Source organism: Antrostomus carolinensis, unplaced genomic scaffold (genome assembly GCF_000700745.2).
Source record: "Antrostomus carolinensis isolate BGI_N321 unplaced genomic scaffold, ASM70074v2 scaffold28404, whole genome shotgun sequence".
NCBI classification, from domain to species: domain Eukaryota; kingdom Metazoa; phylum Chordata; class Aves; order Caprimulgiformes; family Caprimulgidae; genus Antrostomus; species Antrostomus carolinensis.
Window position 1 is genome coordinate 61,072 of NW_010309179.1, and position 25,124 is coordinate 86,195.

The 25,124-nt window shown below is 39.2% G+C and overlaps 1 protein-coding gene across 1 annotated transcript in view; it reads right to left on the reverse strand.

Annotated features, from left to right (window-relative positions):
- SVIL (supervillin) overlaps positions 1–14,518 on the reverse strand; it is a 68,596-nt gene extending 54,078 nt beyond the window's left edge. Inside the window, exons 1-5 of the mRNA XM_029084506.1 lie at positions 14,451–14,518; positions 9,112–9,203; positions 3,798–3,855; positions 3,519–3,670; positions 2,435–3,119 (exon numbers count right to left, since the gene is read on the reverse strand). Coding sequence (XP_028940339.1) covers positions 2,435–3,119; positions 3,519–3,670; positions 3,798–3,805 — 845 coding nt within the window. The 5' untranslated portion in view covers positions 3,806–3,855; positions 9,112–9,203; positions 14,451–14,518. The remainder of the gene's footprint in view (positions 1–2,434; positions 3,120–3,518; positions 3,671–3,797; positions 3,856–9,111; positions 9,204–14,450) is intronic.
- Positions 14,519–25,124: the final 10,606 nt, after the last annotated feature.

Below are 25,124 nucleotides of genomic sequence, written 5' to 3' on the forward strand. Positions count from 1 at the left end.
TACAGCACTACTGCAGAGCAGAGAAGTAAAAATGACCATACTACAAATGGGATGGAGTTTATACTCTGGAACTGTCCTAACATCAGAACCCACCTGAAAATGCATCTTACCATTTCATTATCTGGAGACAGAACAAACAAGCCTCAAAAAAGGGAAGATGTTGCAGAAGGGGCCTGTCTCCAGTGCTTTCACACAGCATTAGATCTCGTAGAGGCATACAACATTTTTACAAATGAAAAAATATGTCCCCATTAAAAACACTGTTTCCTTAATTGTTTATTACCTGCCCAACTTTTGCAGCATCTTTTATTCTAAAAAAAATAAAAAAATTGGTAAAGCCAGAAGTGGCAGCTTTAAAAAGAAACAGAATTTGTGAATGATTTAATAATGGCTTTGCCTGCTCAGCCTGAATTTGTAACTGGTTTATAGAGCTGTATTAGAAAAAACAGACTTGTTGGCTAAAAATGAAAGAGCTTTATAAGGAGACCTGATTTCTCCACATTAAAGGCATCTGTAGATGAGTGGATTCAGGCGTCTCTCTGTAGCCAGCATTCTGTTTCATCAGGGCAACTGCCAGCCCACCAATGCTGTGTCTCCTGAGTTGGAAGGGAGAACAACCTAGAAGACATTTCATTGTTCAGTGTTTCATTGGTTTCCCCTCACAGAATCAGGGACTAGGGCTGCTTCATGACAGTAAAGAAAATAAAGCCCCTTTTTACACTGCAGCAGACACATTCTTGGCTATAAAGTTTGATGGGCTATTCTCTTTGCTTTCATAAGGCTGAAAACTTTGTCCCTTCCTTCACCTTATAAAACAAAGAAAACAACCTGCCAAAGGTCCATTGCTCCAGTATCTCTTCCTATCAGTAATTGGATTAGTCAAGAGATTTATCTCAAATTGACCATTTGAAGATAAGGGATAATGTTTTGTAGTATTTGAGCTGAGACTGTTTCAGAGACAAGTTCTTTGAAGCCTGGAATAACCCAGTCAGCTCAAGGAGTTCCAGTACAACTCTGGTCTCAGATGTATGGATGACCCTGTGATGACTATTTTCCTTACTGTAGTAGCAGAATTGTAAGCTTAAAAACATAAACTAAATACAAGATAGTATATCCTAAGTATGTTGACTTACTTTCCTTCTGATGGCTTTTTTGAAATTATAATATTTCTTTAAAATTTTGGCTTAATTAGGAGAGTCCAATGATAGCTCATATAGCCACATATACATGGAAAAGAAGGTGAGCAGGATTAGAAGTCACCTGAATAATGAAAAGCTATAAAAAAACCAGTAAGAGACTACTACTAGCGTGTCCTATGCAATAAAGCGAAACAAAAAAGAAGGCTAAGTACATCTGAGCAGTTTACAGACACTGTAAATAGATGACTTGCATCAATCTACCAGGTGGTTAACCTTTGACGTGGAAGATTGCTTCCTCATTCAAACGTCAAGATATGCTTTTATGAGTTAATAAGAAAGGCCACAACAAATAAGAATCAAGTTCTGTGATTTCAATGGGAAGGATAAAAAAGTCCAGTCAAGGCAGCTTGTTTCTGAACCTACTGCAAAAAAATGTCAAAAAGTGTAAAAGGTTCAGTTTCTGACAGTTCATTGCAGTTTTTTTAGAAACAGTCAGCACTGCTCAGCATGATGCAGTTATGTTTCTAATTGATTTCTCATTATAATACATAATTTTTAGCTGCAACATTTTAACTTAAGTTTTTACAGTTATTATTTCCATCTATCCAGCTACCTAGAAATTAATGAATCGCGTTTAGAGAAAATAATACTTTTAAAAAATTCTTAGTCACGCGTTGTTTTCAGACACCATAACACTCTGACAGTCTGTTTTTATACTACAGTGTGAAACTGCAACGTGAAATTTGCAAAAACTACTTTTTTTCCCCTCTGGAAGAATCTGGTTACCCCATTAGTGGAGTAAATTTGTCAAATCTGAAGTAATTCAGCAAACTATGAGGTAGGCTACATTTTGCAAAGTCAGCATGGAATTTTAACTCCCCTCTCTGCTCCTTCACGTATACCCTGATACTATTGGAAAGATTAAAGGTTTGCTCTAACTGGTTACCAAACAAAAAAAAAAAAAGTGCAGATTTAGAACCATAACTGCTTCCATTTTTAGTCTATGCAAGTATCTTAAACATCAGTTATTCCATTCCCCCTCCAAAGGGCCTAACTTTAGCATAAATTCTAAAAATATAAAGTGAAACCAAGGACATACCTAATCATAGTAATAGATACCCACATCCTTGTATCAGAAACACACTGTGAATCAACCAATCCATCCTGGGACATCCAAACCCACTAAATACATTCTTCAAGGGTAATAGATATATTCTTCTGAATACTGTAGACACTGTCACAGAAGGTGATAAAGAAATCTACTGTATAAATAAACAAATAAAAATAATCCTTACCTTTGTCTGATGTTACTGTGCAAGGGCTGGTCATTCTGCAAATGGATTGGTGAGGCTGCCCGCTTTGGTGAAGAAAGGGACTCTTTGGGGGTTTGTTTCGGTGATATTGGCACTTCGTTATAGGAAGAAGATTCTCGTCCAGAAAGTAAAAGGGAGACAGAACTATCCAAGGTTGCTGAAGGGTCAGAAGCCTGTCTAATGGCACTATCATCATCTGCTTTTCTAACACTCTTTTCATTTGAGAGGTCTTTTTTATCTGGAACACCATCCTTTTCATGGCTGGAATACTCTTTGGATTCAGAAATCACACCCTTTGACTCCTTCGTCTCAGTCCTGGACAAATACAGGGAGCCACAGTCCTTGTTTTCACCACCGAGCCTTTCACTTTTCACTCCCTTTCTTTCCACGCTGTCAGGATCTTTCCTTGCCCGCGTATATCTGGATGAGTAGTCAGAATCCAAATCAGAATCAAGAGATAATCCATATTTTTCTGCCAGCTGGCGCCGCCTCTCTGCCTTGTACCTAGCTATTCTTTCTGCTTTTGACTCTAGTTCCTGGACATCCATGTTTCCTGTACTATACAAAGGTTCTGTATTACTTCCCGTGGTTTCTGCTCGGTATCTAGATGGTCTGGGTTGTTTTTCTACAGAAGAATCTGAAGTTTCCTCCTCTTCATTTGATCTTCCTGTCAACAGTACAACATAGATGAGCAATCCATCCCAAAACTCTGAGTACCCTACCCACCACTCACATCGAATGAACTAAAAGCTTCACATTTTCTTACAAAGTGTACTAGTGATTGCATAGACACATTACATTTTTGTACTTGTCTCCAAAAGCACACACAAATGATTAAGAAATACATATTAGTTAGAATTCTTTAAGAGTCTCATAGCAAATTATTTTTTAAAACAATATGAACAATCAACCTCTTTCAAATAAGACAACTGGAGAATTAAAAGGCAAGTTAAAAAAACTGACCACGGCTCTTCTATAAAACTCTTCTCCACGTACTTCACAAATGATAGGGTAGCAAACATGAAGTAATGCAGCAATGCAAGATTGACTGATATATACTACTTACCTAAGTGGGGACTGTACGGATCAGTTGCACGCATGTATCTTGGTGTATCTTCCTCTAGTAAACGGTGTGTGACTGATCCTGGACAGTTTTGTAGAAGCATAGGTTGTGTATCATTTTCAATTCCCTCTAACCGTCTAGCTATTCTCTCTTTTCTGAAAAAGATGTGAAATCAAGCATCTCTGAGGATTTGAGGGGAGAGTTTCTAAGAGAAGGTAACAAAACAAGCTGTGTGTTTTGTTTTACAGGCTAAAGACTTTTTTTTTTTTTTTTTTTTTTTACCTTTTCATTTCCAAAAAATCTCGGTTGTTTGGTTCAAACAGTTTTCTTAATTCTGAAACTGAGATAACAAAAGATTATACAGTTTATAAGCCACTAAGTTTCAGAAACTCACAGAAACTTTCTAAAATGCTTTAGAACGAGAAAGAACAGTCAAATAAAAGGTTTCAAATAGCTTTTGTCAGGGAACAAGCATTTTCCTAATTTTCCTAGTTTATTAAGCCTGCATTGTCAAAAGCGCATTTGGCACACAGGTGTAAATACCAAGGAATCCTCCCTCCCTCAGCTAGGCTGAGCTAGAATCTGCTATGCCATCCTGGCAGTTTTCAAGATCTACTATAAACTGGGCAAGTTGTATTTTGACTAGCTGAGGTCAAGCGTACATGCCATAGTAACCTGTTTCAAAAGCAGGTAGTATGGAATTACTGTTTACTGTCTACACAAAGTTTGGGAAATTCCTTACTTTCCTCCACTCCTTTATATTGAGCAAATCCCAAGAAGTCCAGTGACTCATGGTTGGAGTGAAAATTACCATGTACCCTCATATTCCTGCATGGTTAATCACTTTCTACCTTGTTAATTTTCCCTTGTAGTTTTAATTGGACGTACTTTCCTCCTCTCCCCCTAAACTGTCTGGTGGTGTTGTGTGGTAGTAGACAGCTGCCACAGTTCACAAAACAGCAGTGAACCAACAGGAGGCATGATAGATGAAGTAATCCCTATATAAAAACACATATGTGCAGTTATCAGTGATGTTTGCAAACCATGCTGGAGCACTGAGGGCTACATAAACAAGTGTGGTGTGACTTCTTACCACCAGGAAGAGAAACTATCCAGTCTGTCAAAGGATGCAGTGGATTGGGCAGGGGATGCTTAACAACCCCCGCATTCCCCCATATCATTGCCTTGGCAAAGATGTGGTGCTGAAAGTTGTATGTATCTATTCTGATGCAATGCACCTCTGGGGTTCTGATCCTGTTGACCCAGGGATCAAAAGTTAAAGTAAGCTAGAGTCTAAAGCCTGCTATATCAGCCCTAGACTGCCATCAGAAATGCCTGATGAGTCAGGAGCGTTTAGTAGACACTGTTCCACACTGCTGCAGAAGTAAATCTGTCGGCTTTTTTCCCCTACCAGATTTCATTGCTCTAGATACTTAGAAGATAAACATTATTGAAACACCATATTTTTAAAGGTCAGATGCACATTCTCTCCCTTTCCTCTACTTCAAGAACTTACATGCATAGCTTAAAGTTAGGGTTTCAGCTTAGTTGACACATATCCAGGAAGTTTGCTGTAGTCAATACCAGTCAGTGCTCACACCTCATAGATACAAACAGATACTATTGTCATTGGCTGTCATATCAACCTTACCTGCTGAAAACCCACTAGGACTCCAGGTAAAATGTCTTGGATCAGCATGAATGAATGTATTCTCATCATGACTACTCAGAAAAGCAAATGAATGAGGTATGAATATAGCGTCTGAAGCTACAGATGGGTGCCCACTGAGAATGTGAGATTAACTGGTGAAAGAAATCAACTGGCCCACTCTCCAAAACAACTCCTTTGGTCTGCATTTTTACAGAAAGCAGAGTCAAGCTACCCACTTCAATTTCTCAGGCCAGGTTAGCTCAGATTGTGATCACATGAAAAAAAAAAAAAAAATCTAATACATACACATTTGATGCAATTAGCAGGGCAGAGTAGCTAGGTAGGCAGCTACTTAACAGTGCTAACCCAAGGGACACCCCTTCCATGCCTAGTTTCAGCATCTGTAGCAAAGAATATTGAAGCCTACACTTGTTGACCAGGCTGGCAGTGCAAGATAGCCACTGAAAGTCAGTAAGCTGCAGGGAAAGATCACTGCAGATGGATGGGAACTGGATCTGAGCAATGCAAAATCTGCATCCTGAACCAACACCAAAGCAAAGTTGAGCCCTTACATTGTCTTTTCATATACTTTTTTCTCAATGCATGAGCAGTTCCTGCTGCTTCCCTGTCTACTCAAGAAGTGCTAGCAGTGAAACTGTATTAAACAGAGAACTTATCCATATAAAACTAGCTTTCATCTCACATTCACACCAAAGGAAATTATTTCTCATAAATACTCGGCTCTCACCTCTACCAAATGTACTTCTGTTTCAGTTTGTTCCTCTGGCTATTAGAGTTTTTCTGTTCCATCTGCTGGCTATACATACATGAAATGGTCAAAACAAAACCCATAATTGTTCTGCCACTTCAGACAGGTCAAAGGCCTCCACAGCTCACAGTTAATAAAACCACATTTGATCCAAATCACGATCATTTTTCTTCCCTAGTCGCCGATTTATAGACCCTAAAACCAACATCAGAGAACAGGTCTTTTACACAGCTTTAGTAAAGCTCTAAAGCATACCTTCATATACTAAAGTCTTCTCTTTTTTCCCCCAAAAAAAGGAAACCTGACTATAAGTCATCCTTATACAAGAAATGTGGCACATCCAAAGAACTCCCAGCAGCATTAGCTCAACACCCTCTTGCTACGTGTTAGCTGAAGTTCCAGAGATTCTACGACCACTTTGCAGTCCTAAAAAGAGCACTGGCCTCATGAAGCATCTCTCCAACACCTTCCCAAACAAGACGGGACAAAAATAGCATGGGACTATTCTATATTGCCTTACACTTTTTCCACACTTGAGATTCCAGACAGTAAATTCAGCTAGGTTGACCAACACCTGCAGAGCTTTTTTGTGAAAGCAATTTCAGCAATATTTGTCTTCCAGGGAGGCAGGGAAAAGAAGCACAAAGACGAAGAAAAAAAGAAGATAGAATGTAGGAAGTCTTCTATACTAGTGATTTCTTTTTGCTGAAATTTCACTCCCAAGGACATTGGTTGGCCCTTGCAAACTTAGGTGATCAGGTTTCTCTTTTTTAGTTTGCAATTTGAGTATGTTGGTGCCAATTTCCCATCTGTTCATGGGATGTCTTTCCATATGACCATCAGAAACTACATGATTTCAAAGATACCCGTGACAGTGCTAAGGAATAACAACACTTCTACCAAAAAGGTAGCACAAAGATCTGATCTAGCACACAAGAAAAGACAAAGAAGCTCAGAATAATTAATTTCACAGTAAAAGCTCCTTATCTAAATTACTTCATGCCAACACACCCTGTAAGCACTCATGGTCAGTACAACTAAGGGCAACAGGAAGAATAACCACAGTTGAGGAACAGCTATGAACTTCAGGCTTTAATTTTAGGATGTTGAGCAGGATGCTATGGTAGGATAACTTCTAAGGTAGACTATCAAGAGGCATATTAAATTTTGGTAACTGTAGACCTTCTGAGCAGAATTTATCTTATAATACTAGTATTTAGCAAAAGCAGTATTGTTCCATGTCTCATCCCAGAATAAAAACTAGAAAGTACATTTGGAATGCATCTTATAAAAATGTTTAAAAAACCTCCTTAAGTTAAGGGGAAAGTTTTCTTACAGAATTCAGAAATCTTTCAGAAATATTTGTTACACAATATAATTATGTTTTTGTTGAAAGTCCTCTTTGATAAGAGCAGAGGGGATACATGTAGACAAAGTTGCAGGCATGTTAACAGCAGTTTTATTTTTAAAATACAGAAGCTGTAGAAACTAAATCAAGTCTTCCAGAAGCACCTATTAGAGAGTGAGCACATATATTTGTGAAGCCTGAACAGATGTGTATGAAAAGTTTACCTGCCAGAAGCTTAATTTCTCAGGGATGGTAAATAATGATTGCAATGCAGGTATATACATCTTCATTTTGAGGAAAATTTAACACAATAGTGAAGCCTACCAGCCTCTTTTCTACCTCTTCCTCTCCTCACCTGGAAAGAAGATGGTCTACAAACCAGGCTGGAGAAGCATTTTTCTTCTGTTTATGCTAGCAGAGGCATACTAACATGTTCAATCTTAACTGCAGGCAGCAACGTGTGAGACTTCAGCTAGACTCTTTGAACCTCAGTGTAGTCTGTACCAGTTGAAGATTAAATATATTCCTCTGATTTTTCAACATGTGCAAATCCAGATGTGCAAATCTGGATCAAAGTTAGGCCCTAGATGGAACAAATAACCTGTATTTTCAGAAGGTGTTTGGCCTCATGTAGTCCCTTCAGAATGTAACCATCAGCTCCCACTGCTAACTTAATTTTTTAAGTCTGGTACACAGCAAATCTGATGCCTTTATCACAAGAATAATTTCTTAGGAAATAGAGTCATCGTGGAATAGAAACTAGTTCACTGAGAAGCAAGATACGGAGAAGGTTTCTTAAGTGAAAGCTCTCACAATTAACTCATTGGCCAGCATGATTGTAAGGCTAAGTATATTGAATAATGAGGGACTATGTATTCTTGCTGACTAGTGCACTCAGGTCTGTATTGTATAAATGCATATCACTCTATTCCATCATTGTGTCAATGAAGTATCTTTCTGAACATCTGTAATGATTATATTATAAAAGCAAGCACATCACTTCGATGTTATGCTGGCATACAGGCTCCTTTTTAAAGGAACTCTAACAAATGACATTAAAAGAGCAAGCCAGTTCCTTTATGTTGGGATTAGTGCATCCAGCCTTGTAGTTTGTCTGAAAAGGGTAAAAATACCATCAGAACACACATACAATTTTAACTAAGTTCTGAGATCAACAACGTTCCTGAGTGAAGGGAACATCTTTATGCCATTTAAACGTAGTCTGTGAGTCAAATGTCACCCTTTACCAGTCAAGAACTATTTCTAAGCGAACTGTGATTTCCTCTAGATAATTCAAGAGAATTAATTCTCAACTCTACCTCAACTATGTCAAAAAAGAAAGATGGAACTGTTGTTTTCTTCAGTTATTCAGACTAAGACAGAAGGTTTTTTTTTAAAAAAAAATATCCCCAAACCCATATATAGTACAGGTCCTTCAGCATGCAAGACTAACATTCAGTGTATAGTCAGTTGGTCATGCAAGCACGGTGGTTCTACTAACCACTGAAGGGGACTGGAAAGAGCTATGACTACAAGCCAAGTTAATACCTTTGTACAAAGAAACCTCTCTGACATTTTGAATTTCAACTCTTTCTTAAGGTATTGAAAACCAGATAAACAAAGCTGAACTTTAGGAAGCGGGGATGTAACATGGCCTTGTAGAAGAGCATTGTGGTTCATCCCCTGTTTCATTCCCTATGCATACTTCACAGGAAAAAGAAAACTCATTTACAAAACATCTGTGCAGAAGTGATTTTAACTTGCGTAGACTAAACTTCACATGCTGTTAAATTAACACTTATGTTCATTATGTGTCTCCCTTACCTACCTTTTGGAAGTACTGCTAAGAGATTAGCATCAATATCCTTTGTGCTGTTAGAAAGTTCTTCTTTATCTTCAAATGAGAACTCCTTCTGAAAACTGAAAGCAACATCTGGTTTACAGAACCTGTGGATGTTTCTGCTACAATCAAATAAAGCCAAGATGTGACCAATTGTACTGCAAGATAGTCTAACACAGATACCAAAGAAAATATTTTCCATAAGAATGAAATAAGAAGTGAACCCAAGAAACTCTCAAAGCCAAACCTAACATAATTTGAAACTTGCTTGGAACTGACTGTGACACATTTTTGCATTAAATTACTGACCAGAGACTGCCTTCAAAATACTCTACTAGAAATTACATTTGAAATAATCTATATCAAATGATTCTCCATAAATATTAAAATATATTTAATGCAGCACTGTATGTAAACTCTACCTAGAAGCCTTCTGCACAACTGCCCTAGTTACCACACTGATCTCTGGATCTTATTTGGCTTATAATACACTAATATGAGCAGCAGATCATTTAGTTTTATACCTTGTATTTTCAAAACAGCAAAAATGCCCATTTAGATGAGACAAAATATTTCTTTAAATATATTCATTAAATATACAAATTTTATCTATAAAATGTAGGTGTCATAATGGTCTAAAGTAGATATTAAATGTCTACAGGGACTTCTTGGTGGAAGTGTTCCTCCTTGTCGGTAAAAACAAAGTGAGAAATGCTGTATTGTGCCATTACGACTTCTAAACTATCCCGAACAGGCATAAGAAAACTTATACAAGTCTTGAAATTTTTGAGTAAATTGTGTATATAGATGTAATAGATACAAACCCCCCACAGTGATCCTAGACTTAATTTTGCCATGGTAGTGATGTGCCATACGATTTACTGTCATTCTGATAAGACAAACTGCGCAGCCTAACTGTTGGAAAATCCTTCCTTAGGACAGTTTTTAAATGGCTTTTTAAAGAACTGAATACCCTTTAATCAAGGGCATTTGATTAGAAAAAATAATAATAACAAAAAAAATTCTGTACTCACTATTCCAGAAGAATATTTCTCATTAAAAGAGTTTTAACATATATAACTAATATATGTTAAATAATAATAAATAACATATAATAAAATAAATAACATATATATAACATATAACTAATAACATTTTACATGAACTCCAAGAAGTATTTGCTTCTTTATTGTTTATAAATAATATTCCTTTGTAAGAAGACATTGAGGAGAGAATAAAACCCTTGAAATGACAATAAAGAAACTGGGCTGTGTCACATTCAGGCACCATGCCACCTGCAGTAAATTGTCTCCAACAACTGCACTTACAGAAATTAGCCCAGGTACTGCCAAGAAAAGCAACGTTAGCCACTATGGAAAATAGCAAATAGAAGATGAAGAGCTGCAATAAGCTGTCCATTACAGAAAACTGCCTATCCTTACGGGATTAAAACACTTTAATGGAACTAATTTTTTTTTTTTTAAAAGGAAAAAATAAAATAGCACACAGCAGCCACAAGCAAATGGGTGTGTGTGTCATCTGAGACTGGGCAGAGACTCCGACAGTTAACTGCATGTTTCTGTATGCCTAATCCCATATTGCCAGTACTCCTGATTCTTATTAGCCTCACAATATGTTATTTTTCTTACAGACACAGCTTCTGGAGAACACTGAGGTGGAGAGACTCCCGATCTCCATCTGAAAGCAGTTTCTGCTCCTTTTGGCTTAGGATGAGTTTGAAAAATGTGAATAAAATTGGCCTAGGCCAAAGTCTATTTTGTCAAACCAAATTCATTACTTAAGACTTGCCTCAAAAGTGCTGAGGGACCCAGCTCATGACTTTTGAATACCTATGCTTTATTTAGCATCATCTCCAATTGCTTCCATAATGCCTGTGACAGTGCAGCACTTTAAGTTTCCATAAACATGGGACTCTGTATAGAAAAGCATTCACTCATACAGCAAAATCCTTGTTTAAATTCACTGTGCACTAACACGCACAACTATGCCTCAGTCCCACAGGAATTTCCAAGGGTAAAGTTGTACAGAACCAGGACTGGTACTAGCCCACTGGTTCCAGAAAGACCTGTATTACTGGACTGCTTGTGGATCCTCAACAAACTTTTAAATACTGTAAACTAGTTTGGTTCACTCCTGTCTCTACTCCCAACTCCACGGAGATCCAGGGACTCTGAAGCTATGGACCTTCTAATCCCAGTCTAAATGTCTTTCAATGGGTTTCCACCCATTTGCTCTTGTACCAGTGTTGTTGGTCACTTTACTTATTTTTCTTAACAGAAGTTTTCCACATCTACTCAGCTTCCTCAAGACAGCATCTCAGTTTCACTGATTATCTGTAAAAAATGCTCTCTATCCATTCAAGTTGTAAGTAATCTTTTTTGTATATGGTGACTAGAATTGGACAGTCTTGATTCTAGACCTGTGTCTTATCAGTGTCTTATAAAAACAGGAATTTTAATAGAGAAAGCATTATTTATTATATGACTAGTCAGATGAATGCCAGGATCTACAATACATTTACCTTTTTATATCTACACTATATTGGTTGCTCAATCCCGCATGAGAAACTAATACGCCAAAGCTTTGCTTTCATCAGTTGCAAGCGACAGAAAAATTTATCAGTCCCCAATGCACAACTGTGCACTTAGTATTATTACATTACATCCCTTTTCTATTACTCCTCAAGGTCATCTGGTTCTTCCTGTATGTGAGCATCCTCCTCTGTGCCGAGGGTGGCTTCCAACCTTTGCTCACTGGCAGATTTCATTAAAATTCTTTTAATAACCACAAACTTCCTAAGCATTAACCCTTGCTGGGCTACATGGCATCACAGGTTGTCTGCTTTGTGAAAGTCCCTTCACAGTTTCCCTTATGCCCTCATTTTCCATTTCCCTCTGGACAGATTGTCAACTTTTATTTACTTGTTTATTTTTAAATTATTAACTATTTTCATATACTATTTTATCCACAATGGAGGAGTTTTTCCTCTTCAGAGGCATTTTGCTCTCTCTCACAAAGCTGCAGGTGTCTTGTTTTAAATATCTGCACAGTAGAAACACAAGATGTTTAAAACTGATGTATCAATTACACCATTTTCACTTGCAGAGAGAATTCAAAGACAGAACACTGCTCTGGAGATGATACAGTCAAGCCAAACAATTGGATATTTTTAGATACATATATAAAATTAGTTCTAAAAATGAAAGTAGGCATATTTAGGACAAGTCACAGTATTCAATAAGAACATTCATTAGGAATCTAAATTGAGTTGGAATTATATTAAAGCAATTCCAAATAGTATTAAAAAAAAAAAAATTACAGGACACTACTCATAAGGGTTTTAAAAAAATATGCTCATAAGTAATTCCTCACTAAGACTTCCCTTTTTTCTCAAAGAGATCTATCCAGATGTCTCACTGCTTTATTAGTTTCTCTGCTAAAGAAGCACTTGCAGCATTGATTTAGTAGCTTAAGCAGAGTCAGACAGTCAGACTCAGATTGCCAAGTATATCATACCTTCAAACTCCTCTATAACCCTATTCTAGGAGTATCACAACTACATCTACTCACCTTTACTTTTCTTAATTTCTCAAGTCATGCTATAAATTTAGGTGCAGGTTGCGAGCAGACGCATCAGGAGTTTCTGCACTTAACAGCTAGGTTATGCACAATCATTACTAAAATAATTCAAGGCATACATGGGTTTCTCTAAATGAAAAAAAAATTTAGAAGTTTGCAAGAATTCTTTCTTTTTAAAGTCCCTTTTAAATCTGGATACTGAAAGAGGAACCTCTCCTCCTTTGCTTGCCTGAAAAATAATCTGTGATCATGGTTCATAAAATACAATCAACAGCATGAGGTCCCACAAGTTTGTTTCACACAGGATTTGCGTGTGGTTTGGCCTCAGGTTCCCAACAAACTCATTATACTCTCCAATGTTCAGGAATTCATATGATTCCTATTAAAACACAGGCAACAATATTTCACAACCTCAGTAGTTTTTCTTTAAAAACAGTGTATAAAGTGGCATTTGACAGTCGCAGTAGTTACGCTGCTTTTGCAGCTTCCAAAGTAAGTGTGGGCTGCTTCTATACATCAGGGATTCCAGGATGAAAACTTCATCTGCTGCTGCAGCAGCAGCATACAGTTTCTAAATAGCTGTCCCACTAACCTAGTTACATGCCCAAAAGCAAGCAGAAGTTTGATCCAAATGCCACTGGTAACACTGGCCTGCGATCTGAATTGAAGCTATGTGATATACTGAGATTTTGTGACTGAAACACATGCATGAAAATTCACTTGTATACTTGCCAGCTAGATGCTTTGCATTTATTTTTCCCCTCCTTCTCTACTTCCAGGAGAATTTCCTTCCCTGGACTCTTATGGAAAAGGTTCATTCTACAGACACATCCTTTTCTCTACTACTCTCATTTCTACTTTCCCCTACCTGCCTTCCATAACACAATGCATCTTGTATACCTATCCCCTCCACCTCTCTACAGTACCCAAGAAAGAACATGTCAGGGAATCAGGTGGGCCCCAGAAGGTGTTCATTGACTGAAAAGATGTTCACAAACACGAGCCTGGGTGCCTAAGGCTGGTGGATTTCTGTGCAGCTGAGCCAACAAAGCAGCTGGTTGTTGTGGCAAGAGTCAGTTTCCAACTACCTGAACCTCCTCTCTGTGCCATCATGAGTCCAGCAAGCACGAAGGTGGACACCAAAAAGCAGTTGAGTGAGGGTGGGAAGAGAAAAGGAGTGTGATCTGCCACTTTGCTTAACTGTGAACTGTATCCCCTTACTCAGCTTGTGGAACCATGCCCTAAGACTGCAGGCATCAGGCAGCATGGCCCTGCAAGGAAGCAGCAACGTCACCTCTCCATTCCTCTCTGCAGCATCCCCTCCCATGTGCTGACAAAGCACTCTACATGGCTGTATAATTAATTCACCCACTTCAGCCACCTTCTTTTTCAGACAGATCAGTTTTCCAAGCTGGTTCATTAAAAGTCTGTACTGTGTCCATGCCATGCAAGGAAAAACGGGCATTGCAGGGGCAGGAGGCGCAGGAGGCTCAGTGCACAGTGGGACTCTTCCCTTAGCAATGCCAGCTATAAATTTTCACATTACTTAGGAGGCAGTTATGTTTTCAATACCTGTTCAGAGGATCTGCTTTATGCCAAAGGTTGGTCCTGTAAGAGGATCAATAATCATTTTCCCTGACAAAAGAATAAACATAGATTCGAGCAATGACTGCATATTATAATCGTGCAACCACTCATCTTCACTGGGCAAGAAAGACTTGACTTACCTTAACGCTCTCTTCCTTTGGAGCAATCGTGAAGGTTTAAATCTGACTGAGTTTCCTTTGTCAAAATCTGTGAAATGAAAGAAAAACACACCATAGTGAAGATGCTTTAATAAATGGGGAACTTTTAGGAAACTAGGTTACAGTCTCCAACCATAGTCCTTTTCCACTGGCAAAGACTGTACAAAGACCTTCCCTCCAGTCAAAGGAGCATAAGCTGGCATGTCTGAGATGGCAATAAACCAAAGCCTTGTCAAAATCAATACAGACAGTAAACATACCAGAAGCATCAACACTTTATGGAGCTGCCATGTTCTAATCCCAGTATTCATAGTGCAGCACTACAGCCTTGGACTATCATTTAAACTCTCTGACTCAGTTTCCCAGCTTATAAACTGGGCAGTAGACATGTTTGTGAAGCACTCTGCAAATAAGAAATGCTGGAAGCAGCAAGAGCCTTTTTGGCTGCAGCCTAGGAATACTATAAAACTGGCATATTCACTGCAGAAGCCGGAGAGGTGCAGCTGAGGATCTGTTGCAACAACAGTACTATACCATCCATGACAGAAATATTTCTGAAGGTTGTCTAGTTTGGAAGCTCCCATTTTTTTCCAAATAGCCTTAGAACATGCTTACTTTCAGAGAGGAACACGTGTTTACACCAAGAGCAAAACTGTGTCAGATGCTGCCGTATATTCAAAAAGCATGTAGTACAAAGCCACTAGTTCCCAAACCTTTGTGAACCATAACAAGCAATGGGAAATCCCCTCTCTCTCCCTCAAGATTTAACTTTTTCATTTCTGCAGTAGGGAGCACCATCAGAGGGTCTAAACAACGAACAGTGGCAAGGGGGACCAGAGCTCCAAGTACCAGCTCCCTCCATTCAACAATGAGGATGCTATTAACAGACCTTAGAGAACTGCTAGCCAGGAAGCAGGGGAGCACCTGGTCTGTGACTGCTGTTGAAAAGCACGTGAAGCTACTAATAATTTACTCCCAATGGGAAAATTGCTTTCCATCCCCATCTATATTAAGTCAACTACTTCAAGACCCTAAATTAATAAACAATTGGTCACTGACAGACTATTCACTTTGTTTTTCAGAGACAGACCTGTGTATTACACAACCTGCACTTGAGAACAATTCAAAAGCAGCAACATCCCTTTTACTCTACCCTCAGAACTGAGATTTAACTATTTCAAAGAAGAACTAACTGGCAAAAAAATTTTGCTTATACAAAATATTTTAGCATTTAGGTAGGATGTTTCTTATTTTTACAGAAAGGGTTAATTAACTTATTATAGCTGGCAACATGGGTCTTAATTTAGTGAATGCATATTTTGTCTATGACTTTCAAAACTTTTCACACTCCTCCACTCTTCCATTTCTTTCTGCCCCCTCTCCAGGTAAATAGATTTATTTTTCTTAAAAAAAAAGAAAAAGAAAAAAGACCACTTTAATAGCTTGATAAAAGAGGCTTAAAATGTGCAAAAACGCATTTTTTAGGCATCTGCTACAAGTCACTGCAGACTTCAAGCAGTTTTGCTAATAGCATTCTTCAACTTTAATAGGCAACTCTTCCCTGTTTTTGTTAACATTCATTTTCTCTTTCCAAGTAAATGGAGAATAAAGCACACAGATTACACAGAAACATCTTGTTAGACCAAAACAGAGTATTACAAGAAAAACAGTATGAATGGTATATAAATCATTATATTTTATACCATAACATTAAAAAGAACACTCCATGCCATAAGTATCCTCTAAAAAGGCCAGATTTACATTACTGTGAGAAGAGCATGCAGTAACTTAAAAAGCCCAGCTCAGTATCAGCTTAGCTAATCAGAACCAGGCATATCTTAAATTTATAGCTGTTCTAACAGGAAATAACCCATCCTACAGTTTTTGGCACTAAAACAGCTGTTCACCATGAAAACCACAAATAGACCACAGAGAAATTCTCCCTAGCCAAAACTGGAGAAGGGAAGAAAGTAGCTGTTACTGCTTTGCTGGGAGAAGGCAGGGAGAAGGGCTGCTGAGAGGGGGCACAAGCTGGTCTGACTCTTTCTACCCATTAAACACATTCAGTAAAATTCACACATTCCACATCTATAATGCCTCAAAAACATCTTAAAACTTTGCTGTACTTCACAGGGGCAAGCTCCACTCTTCCCCCTCATGCAAGCACAGCAAACCCAAACAGACAATTATATTCTGTTACACAGTTTTGATATTTTATGTATTTCCTCCTGTTCAAATTAAACTCCATATGGGAGGATTAAAGTCCAATAAAACTTACTACAATATGGAAGTCTTAAAATGAAATACAAACACAGGAGAAAGAGTAAACCAACTCTGCTTCAAAAGAAAATAAATATACCCACAAGAGAAACATGAGTTTAACACAGTCTTGATTCAGTGGTTAATTTAAAAAAAACCCAACAAACCCTCACCCTCACAGTACTCGATACATGAAAGGAAAATCTTTGCAACAGCATTTTGTTCCTTCTCTCACTGAAGAATTCTAAACATGGTAATAATCACAATAAAACAATTTTAAATATTTGTATTTAAAATTAAGAGTATATTTACTGAAGTGAAAATCAAACTTGTTCACAAGTTTAACCATTTGCTCAGTTTAGCCCCCCCCCCCTTCTTAGGTACAAACTACCGGATAAAACCAGTATCCATAGTTTAGTGTATAGGAAACTAAAAATGCTGAATAAAAAATAATTTTAAAAAAAGTAGATGCAACCACCCAGCATTACTCAGTATATTTAAAGGCTCTAAGTTGGTGGCAAGCTAAGCTAATTAAAAGATTAATCTAATCGGATCTTTCAAAAATGTCCTTTAGGAAATAATGAAATAGTCTAGGTGACTAACTGCATACTGATTGCTAAAGTAGCTAGTGTAGCTGCAGAAGATCCAGTCAAACAATATTTACACATGCATACACATATACAAGAGAGACCGAACACACACAAATGAACTGCATTTTCTATCTACTTGGAACTCTTACCTTGCTCCTCAGAGTATTTAACATTTCCCAAATAGCTGGAGATCCAAGGATTTCTGAACATGGTTGCACAAACAAAGGATTCAGCAAAGAGAAACTACAACAGCAGCTAATTCTCGACCAGCCACAGCCCTAGGCCTGTCTTAGCAATATCGTGTAGAGATTTTTCATAGCACAGGACTGGAGCTGTCAGGCTATCGCATCCCAGGGAGTACAGTAAATGCATAGCAATAGGCTGCAAGCTGGAGCAGCTCAAGCCAGTAATCAGATTACAAACAGAAATTAGGCACATGAATGCTAAAACAGATTGGGCAATAGTGATTGGGAGATTTATAACATTACCACTTCAAAGATCCAGCCAAATCACACATTCTATTCCTGCAAAATGAATGCAGAACTCCTAAATCCTCCTATTTAAAAAAAAATAAATTAAAAAAAAAAATCAATCTACAAAAAGCAACCTCCAAGAAGAGGAATAATGCCTTCATATCTCTGATCAGGATAAACTGCAATGCTTGCTTAAAAAAACAGCATCCAAGTTGCCAAAAAAATGGACTCTGTTAATCATATCATTATGCTAAACATTTTGTCTAGCTCTTAGTTGGAATGTTTAAAACAGACAAGATTTATGGATAACATATGAGCAAAATTACTGGTGGGGGTGGGGATTTAAGAACAGACACCACAGCTTGAAATATTTTAATTTGAGACAGAAGGTGTAAAATTGCACAAAAGTACTGTGTAGCTACCATATTTTTTTATTAAAAAGATTTGATGGATTTTGGATAGAAGAGGTGGGAACCCCGAATAGTTGATTTTGAAAGTCTGGAAGTGTTTGTTCAAAATGGTGCAATAACCCTGGCTCAGACTTCCACACTGAACTACCTGATTGTCTAACACACACACACACACAAAGAAGCATTAAATATGTGACTGAAACACGTCCATGCACTTAACCCCATCCAACTAAAGGCAGTAACTGTCTACTAGCTTCCCTCTGACAGACTTCTTCCCTTCCAAAAACTTCAACTAGTATCAGTAGAAAGCTCCCCACAAGGCTGGGGTTGTCAGGATCATTAAAAGCCTAGGAACACAAGGCTGAAGTTCTTGACTTTTTAAATGTGTTTTTATGATACCTGGTACAACAGGATCCCGACCCATGCTGGGAACCTCTATGTACAGGCAAAATATAAGCAATGATGCTGTGAAAGAGACTGCTTAACCACAAGTGAAAAACATAATCTATCAAAACCCTTTTAGTTTCTGTTGGCTGACAATGAAGTTGTATTTAGCCTGTCTAGGTCACCAAAACAATGCTTTTCATGCTAGCAAGTTCTTGCAATGGATAGAAGAAAACGCCCTCCATCTTGTCTAATGCTCCTGCTATTTGTATTCATTTATTTATTTTAAACCAAAGCACCTTTTATTAGCTGATCTTTCAACAGTCCAGAGCTCCGTGGAACAAGAGTCACTCAACACATGGAACACGGCATTGAAGCCTCTGATTCACCAAGTAATGTCCTCTGTTCAGAAATACTTGATGGTATGTACATTTTTTTCTTTGCCTGTAACCTTACTGGCTCTTGCATTTAATTCTAACAACTCCACAGCACTACCCATAGAACACAAACCAAACACTGCTGTGCTCTCTTGACCAGCAGTGAAGGCCTGCATGTACTCAAGCCCAGTAAATACAAAAGCAGTAACAAAAAATGGAATCTGCCAACACTGGTCCAAACTTGCCATTAACTTCAGTATCAGTTTTATAGCTTAGACATAAGGGCAGGTATGCTTGAAACACAAAAACGAGACAGTGAGGAAGGTGCTGTTAACAGCTAACAGAGACATTCTGGACCAATATCTGTGCACCCATATCAGTGAGAGAGACACCCAGTTGTGAAAAGGTCTCTTCTTTCTGAACCTTGCTTGATCTTGTGAATAGAGGTATTATTACCTGATGCATTTTTAAGCATCCGTAACTCATCTGGTACACAGTAAGGGAACTGTTTTTCATAAAGTGCAGATAAATAACACTCATTTGATAAATCTCATGGCTGCAGCCTTTAGCAAGGTTGAAGGAGAAGTTAGACTTGACAGCTGAGCTGACGCAATAGCTCACAGCTGCCAAGAAAGACAGTCCTACTCATTTCTCTCTGTGGGACCTCTGCTAGGTCCTGTTCCCCTAGTGACCCAGTCAGATGACTAAACTGGTAGTAAATATTCCCTTTTGCTTTTGCTGAGTATGCTTTTCAGGAGGTGCAAGAACAAAGAAGAAGGCACAGGACCTTATGATCACGAAAGCGATCAACCCTTCTGGCTAACAAAGGAGGTGAACTCAGCTCGACTGTCATCCCCGTCTGGTGATGTCCCGTATGACAAAGAGGAGGGGTGTGTTTGTATTTGTGGAGGGAGGGAGCAGGCTCTCACATTCCTCTGCCGTACATCTACAACATTTTTTCCTCAGCATCCTTCTGGTGAACAAGGTGCAGGAAGTAAAGCACACAGAGCTGCAGAAAGACAAGAAAATCTCCAGAGTGCCTTTCACAAATGTGTATATTTTAGACAAGTTCTTGCTTGTGCTGTTCAAATTTCACTCACAGAAAAAGGCCAGTTTCTCCAACAGGTCTGGCTACCACCTTGGGAGGAATACTTGTGATAGGCTTTGGTACAAGCAGGACTGCTTTCCCTATTTACAGCTGGCAGGTCAAGAATACAGGGGCCATCTCATGGGAGCAAAGAGAATTATTATAGACGAAAGTAAAATACCCAGTAAAAGGAATATTTATATCAAGGTCTTTGCAAAAAAAATCCAGACACTGTCTAGGGTCTGGCTTCAAGCTCTCTTCATGTTAGGTTGCAAGGTGATCACCAGTCATGGTTCTGTGCGTGGCATCTATGAATTCACATTAATATCACTGCTATTAATAGTGAAACTGTGCTACTGTGCAGAATCTGTGATCCCAGAGTTCATTCAGCATCACTTCAAGACGAGGGGTATGGGACAACACTGCTTCCAATGTTAAAACTCTTAAAGCCAAGAGATGCTGGAGCCTTGGGGTATTACACCAATGCTGTGCACTTCACATAGATAATTGGGAAGATGTAACTGTATGTAACTGACAACTTCCCCCCCCCTTCTTCCTTTCCATCAAAAAGGGTTCTCCTATTGCAAGACAGGTCTCTATGCTGTCCCTTACCCAGCTTTGCAGTGGAGAAGATACCTTGGTAAAAACAGAAAGTCAGCAGGGTCTAGTAATGGCATAAAGAAAGGGAGTCTTAGATTTAGCCTTTTGTTGTCTGTTTAGCAAGTCTCTCCCAGAAGAAAATCCATCTCCAGATACTTGATGAGGGAAGGAGGAAGAATATTTTGTCCTTCAAAGTGATCCAGTCTTCCCAACCTAGAAGTACGCTCAGCCAAACTACATTATCAAGGCTGTGTTACAAATCAGTAGTACTGTTCTTGTCCTCCTCTGCCATCATTAATTCTTGAGCATTAGCAGCCTCCAACATAAGCAAACAAAGAAAGAACAACAGTTCAGCCATTACAAAGCGGGCCCGGCAGCCAGCTGGAAGTTAAGTTTGCCGTCATCTGGGCAAAGAGCTAGAGGTTAAGCATGCATACATTTCAAATCTGAGACTGCCCATGAAAGACCAGCTGGCAGCTAAATGTTGTTCTGGAGCTTCCCACAGGAAGAGAAGGAAAATATCTTCCTTTTGTCTGGCAAAACTAATCACTGTAATCAAAGCTGGAGATTAAACTGCTTGCAAAGCTGTTCTCAACTTAGAGGGCTGCCAGTCCCAAAGCACTGAAGAGTTATGAATCAGGTCCCACCAAGATCAAATATTTTTTCTTTCTGAATTTTTATCATTTCTGAATTTATATTTAGAAGTGTTTCTTTGTGACAAGGAGAACTAGATACCTTGTTGTGACTTGTAGCTATAATAAAAATAAAAATCAAAGCAGCCCATGACAGCTGTTTGAAGAAAGTCTAAAAAAAAAAAAAAAAAAAAAATCAAGAATGCAGAGGAAGTAAAATCCACAGTGACTGCAAAGAAACTTTCAGCAAATATGCTAGTTAGGTAAACAGGAGTCTGAGCAGCACAGAAAACTGAGATGATCTGTATAAACAAGATGATGAAATCGTGTTTTCATCCACACTTCATGTGGAGAGGACTAAAGAGCTCATTAATTTTGTTCCACTGCTCTTCATCTGGACAGGGAGAGAACCCCTGGAATAGCAAGTCCAAGTGAGCTGTGCCAAGATCTGAGATGCAGTGGATGCTCGCAGGAATGAAGGTCAGAAGAGAGAGCTAAACCAGACCACTCTCTTCCATCACTCCATCTGACCTACCCTCCCAGGCTCCAGGCTACCTGCCCACCCCAAGCCATCCTGTCAGTTTTTGGCACGTAGGCACATGTTTCTAAAGGTAAATGGCAAGGCACTAGAAGAGTCTCCCTTTAAGTATTTCTTCTTCCTCCCACTTTCCAGCAATTTCTGCCAAGGTGTTGAAGAAATAATTTAGCCCAAAGCTAAAGAAAAGGTCAAAAATCTAACAGAAGATTACTTCAGTAGTATAATCACTTACCAGAAAGTATCACCTCAAGGCATGTTCAAGCATCCTAGCTTGCAAACACAGTATGTATTCTGGGCTAGCTGTACCAGTCAGTTTTGTCTTGTCCATCCAAACCCCATGTATGTGATATTCTCATTTCCCAAAGTGATATTCTCATTTCCCAAACGGAGGCCATTTGTATCAACTTTTACACTAGGATAAAGTCTCCTGACATGGTAACACCCCTCCAGTGGGAAGCAAATGCAATCCTTTTCACTCTGCTTTGTCTACCTACTCCCAACATGCAACAGTTTTCAAATAATGATCCTGGCAAGGAGATTTCTGTTTGGCTAGTGAGTATGTTTTGGACAAGTCTTCAGATAAGCTTTAGCACTGCATCATGCGTGGTGTACTTTAAAACAGGTCATATACAAAGAGATAAAAAAAGCTGATTAGTAGGTGTTATAAAGGTGACTGAGTTTTTTAGTACAAGAAGACAGACGTGTTAAAAGAATATGGATGGGTTTTTTGTACTAGCTATTTACTCATGTGGTCTGGGAAAAGCGAGAACAACAGGTATTCTTCCACGCACACTCTAAAAAAAATAAACAAAAAAAAAACCCACCTTTCAGTCTCTGGATTACTATTTCAGATTTGAAGAAATCTCACTCAAGTAATTAATTTTAGCACTTTAAATCTCCTAAAAGGAAATCTTGCAACACATTTTCAGAATAAGGAACAGGAAAGTGGTGTCCCCTGATATTCCTACATCTCGTATTGCTGTTCACAAAACTGTACGGCAAGATGTAGTGTAATTAAAAGATCTTCAAGGTTTTCCTCTTTAGGAGTAGAATCAGTCTAGACTAGCTCCTTAAAGGAAGCTGAAAGGCCATACACCTCTCTCACATGGGGTAATCAGATATACCATCGAGGCACATTATCCAAATTGAGTCATATCTATTTGTCTGCGGGCCTGAAACGAACAGAAGATGTCAGGCATGCAGAGAGACAGGGTTAGGCACAGACTGAGCAAATGGTTGGAACTTAAGGGTAAGGCAGGAACTCCTGTGTCCCAGCAGTATGTACAATTTAAATGATTAAACAGCCCAAAGATGAGTTTTTACCAAGCAAAACAACATCTGAGAGAATTTTACACCATGGTTTGCTGTAAAGCAGCTGCAGTTCAAAATGTGAAGACACAGGGTTAGCCACAGCTCTGTGCACATCCTTCGCTGAAGTCGTGACACAAGCAGCAGCTTCTTCTTTACCACTGTAGTGAACGAGAGCTCTGCTGCTGCAATGACTGAGGGCACAAGCCACTGCTGGGAGAGACTGTCTGCAAAATCACTGTCTTCTGAACAAAGGGCCAGGGCTTCTAGGATGGGTTTTCCCATCTTCTGACACTTCCATTCTCTTCAGTCTCTGAAAACTTTCTGCTGGAGTGCAACACAACCAGCACAAGGCTGTCTCCTTGCCTGGAATGGCAAGTGGCCCAGTGCAGTTAAGCAACGCAAGAAGCACAGCCACCCTCCTGCACTTCCCCTGGCTGCTCTGGAACACCGCTGCACCACTATCTCCACATGCTTTTAAAGGCCCAATAAGGGAGCAGAGAGAGGCATGCATACCACAACGGAGAATTTATAACAAAGTTCTTTAGCTCTTCTCGATAGTCATCTAAGGAAAACACCAATTTTGTTTACCACTGCGATGTGACATTTTGCAGGCCACCTCATATCCCTGCATACTTACCCTGAAATATAACTGTCATTTTCAAGCCTCAGGCAGACAACAAATCCATGACCCTGGCTCCCATGCTGTTTATAGCATGTTGCAATGCTTTCTCAGAAAATTAAACATTTAGTAAAAGAAATAAAGGAAAAGCATGTGCCTTATTCAAGAGCTGATGGTCAAGGTAGGAGAGCTCAACTACAAGTACTGTCATTGTAAACAACATGACTATGAATAAGCACATGTTCCAAGCTTAATTTGCATCCAGCATGGCTAAGCAAAAATTCATGATGAAAGAAAACCTGTTTAGCACAATGATACTGCAGTTCTGGAGCCTGTTCTCTAGAGAGCAGGTTTAAATTCATAGCAGCCATGGCCTTACTCTTCATTGCCCTCAAACTCCCTAATCCCCTGCAAAAATCACAAATGTGCCTGGTGCTCAGGAGGGTACCAATCACTAATAGCAATTTCATCACAAGTCAGATGTGAAGAGCTTTCCCAGAGCTGCCCAGGAAGGTTTCCACAGCACCTGCCTGTACCGTGCTTGTCTAAATCTATGGGGATTTTACTAAATGAAAAACACAGACTTTTTCTGTTTATTTGTTTGTTTTCTTTTTAAAGCCTTCTTCCATGTGAAAGTGAGTTTTTACGGGGTGGATATAAAGCAACCCAGTCAATTCCTGGTTTGCACACAGGCAGCAGGTGCCAATACCCCTTCTCCTGGGAGCAGGATCATTCCTTTAGCTAGTAACAGTCAGTCTTCCAATAAAGGGCATAAAACTGCACAAGAAGTGAGAAGACACAAGTCCTGAAGTCTCACACACAAAAAAATCATTCCTTTTAGTTCAGGTGTGTCTCTGAAAGCAGGCAGCACAAGGAATGAAAACACACTTCTTATCAAAGGCCACTGCAAAGCATTCCAGTATATGGAATGACAGTGTGAACTGGCATCCTAAGGTTACAACCAAGCATATTAAAAAACACATCAGGAAAGAGAACTACAGTTATTAACATTTACACAAAAGGATTTTATTTTTTAAAAGCCATCTCTAGCATAAGACTTGATATTTGCCAAGCAGAGCTCAGTCCCTGACAGCTGCCCTCAAACAGCAGCAGCTCCCTGGCAGCACGCTGTCAGCCCCGCAGTACTGGGTCATATCTCCTGAGGTCTGGGCTGGATCCGTTCTGGGCTGCACGCTCTCCGCAGCCATCCAGCATGTTCTGTCCCCAGACGCCGCTGCCGCAGCTTGCCTAATAAGGCCACACGCGAGTTGACTGGCTGGCTTATAGGTCACCCAGTGTTTACCTTGCAAGCCGGCAGCGCAGCAGCGGCAAGAGCCTACCTACCCCTTCGGCAGGGGGGGGGGGGGCCGGCCGCC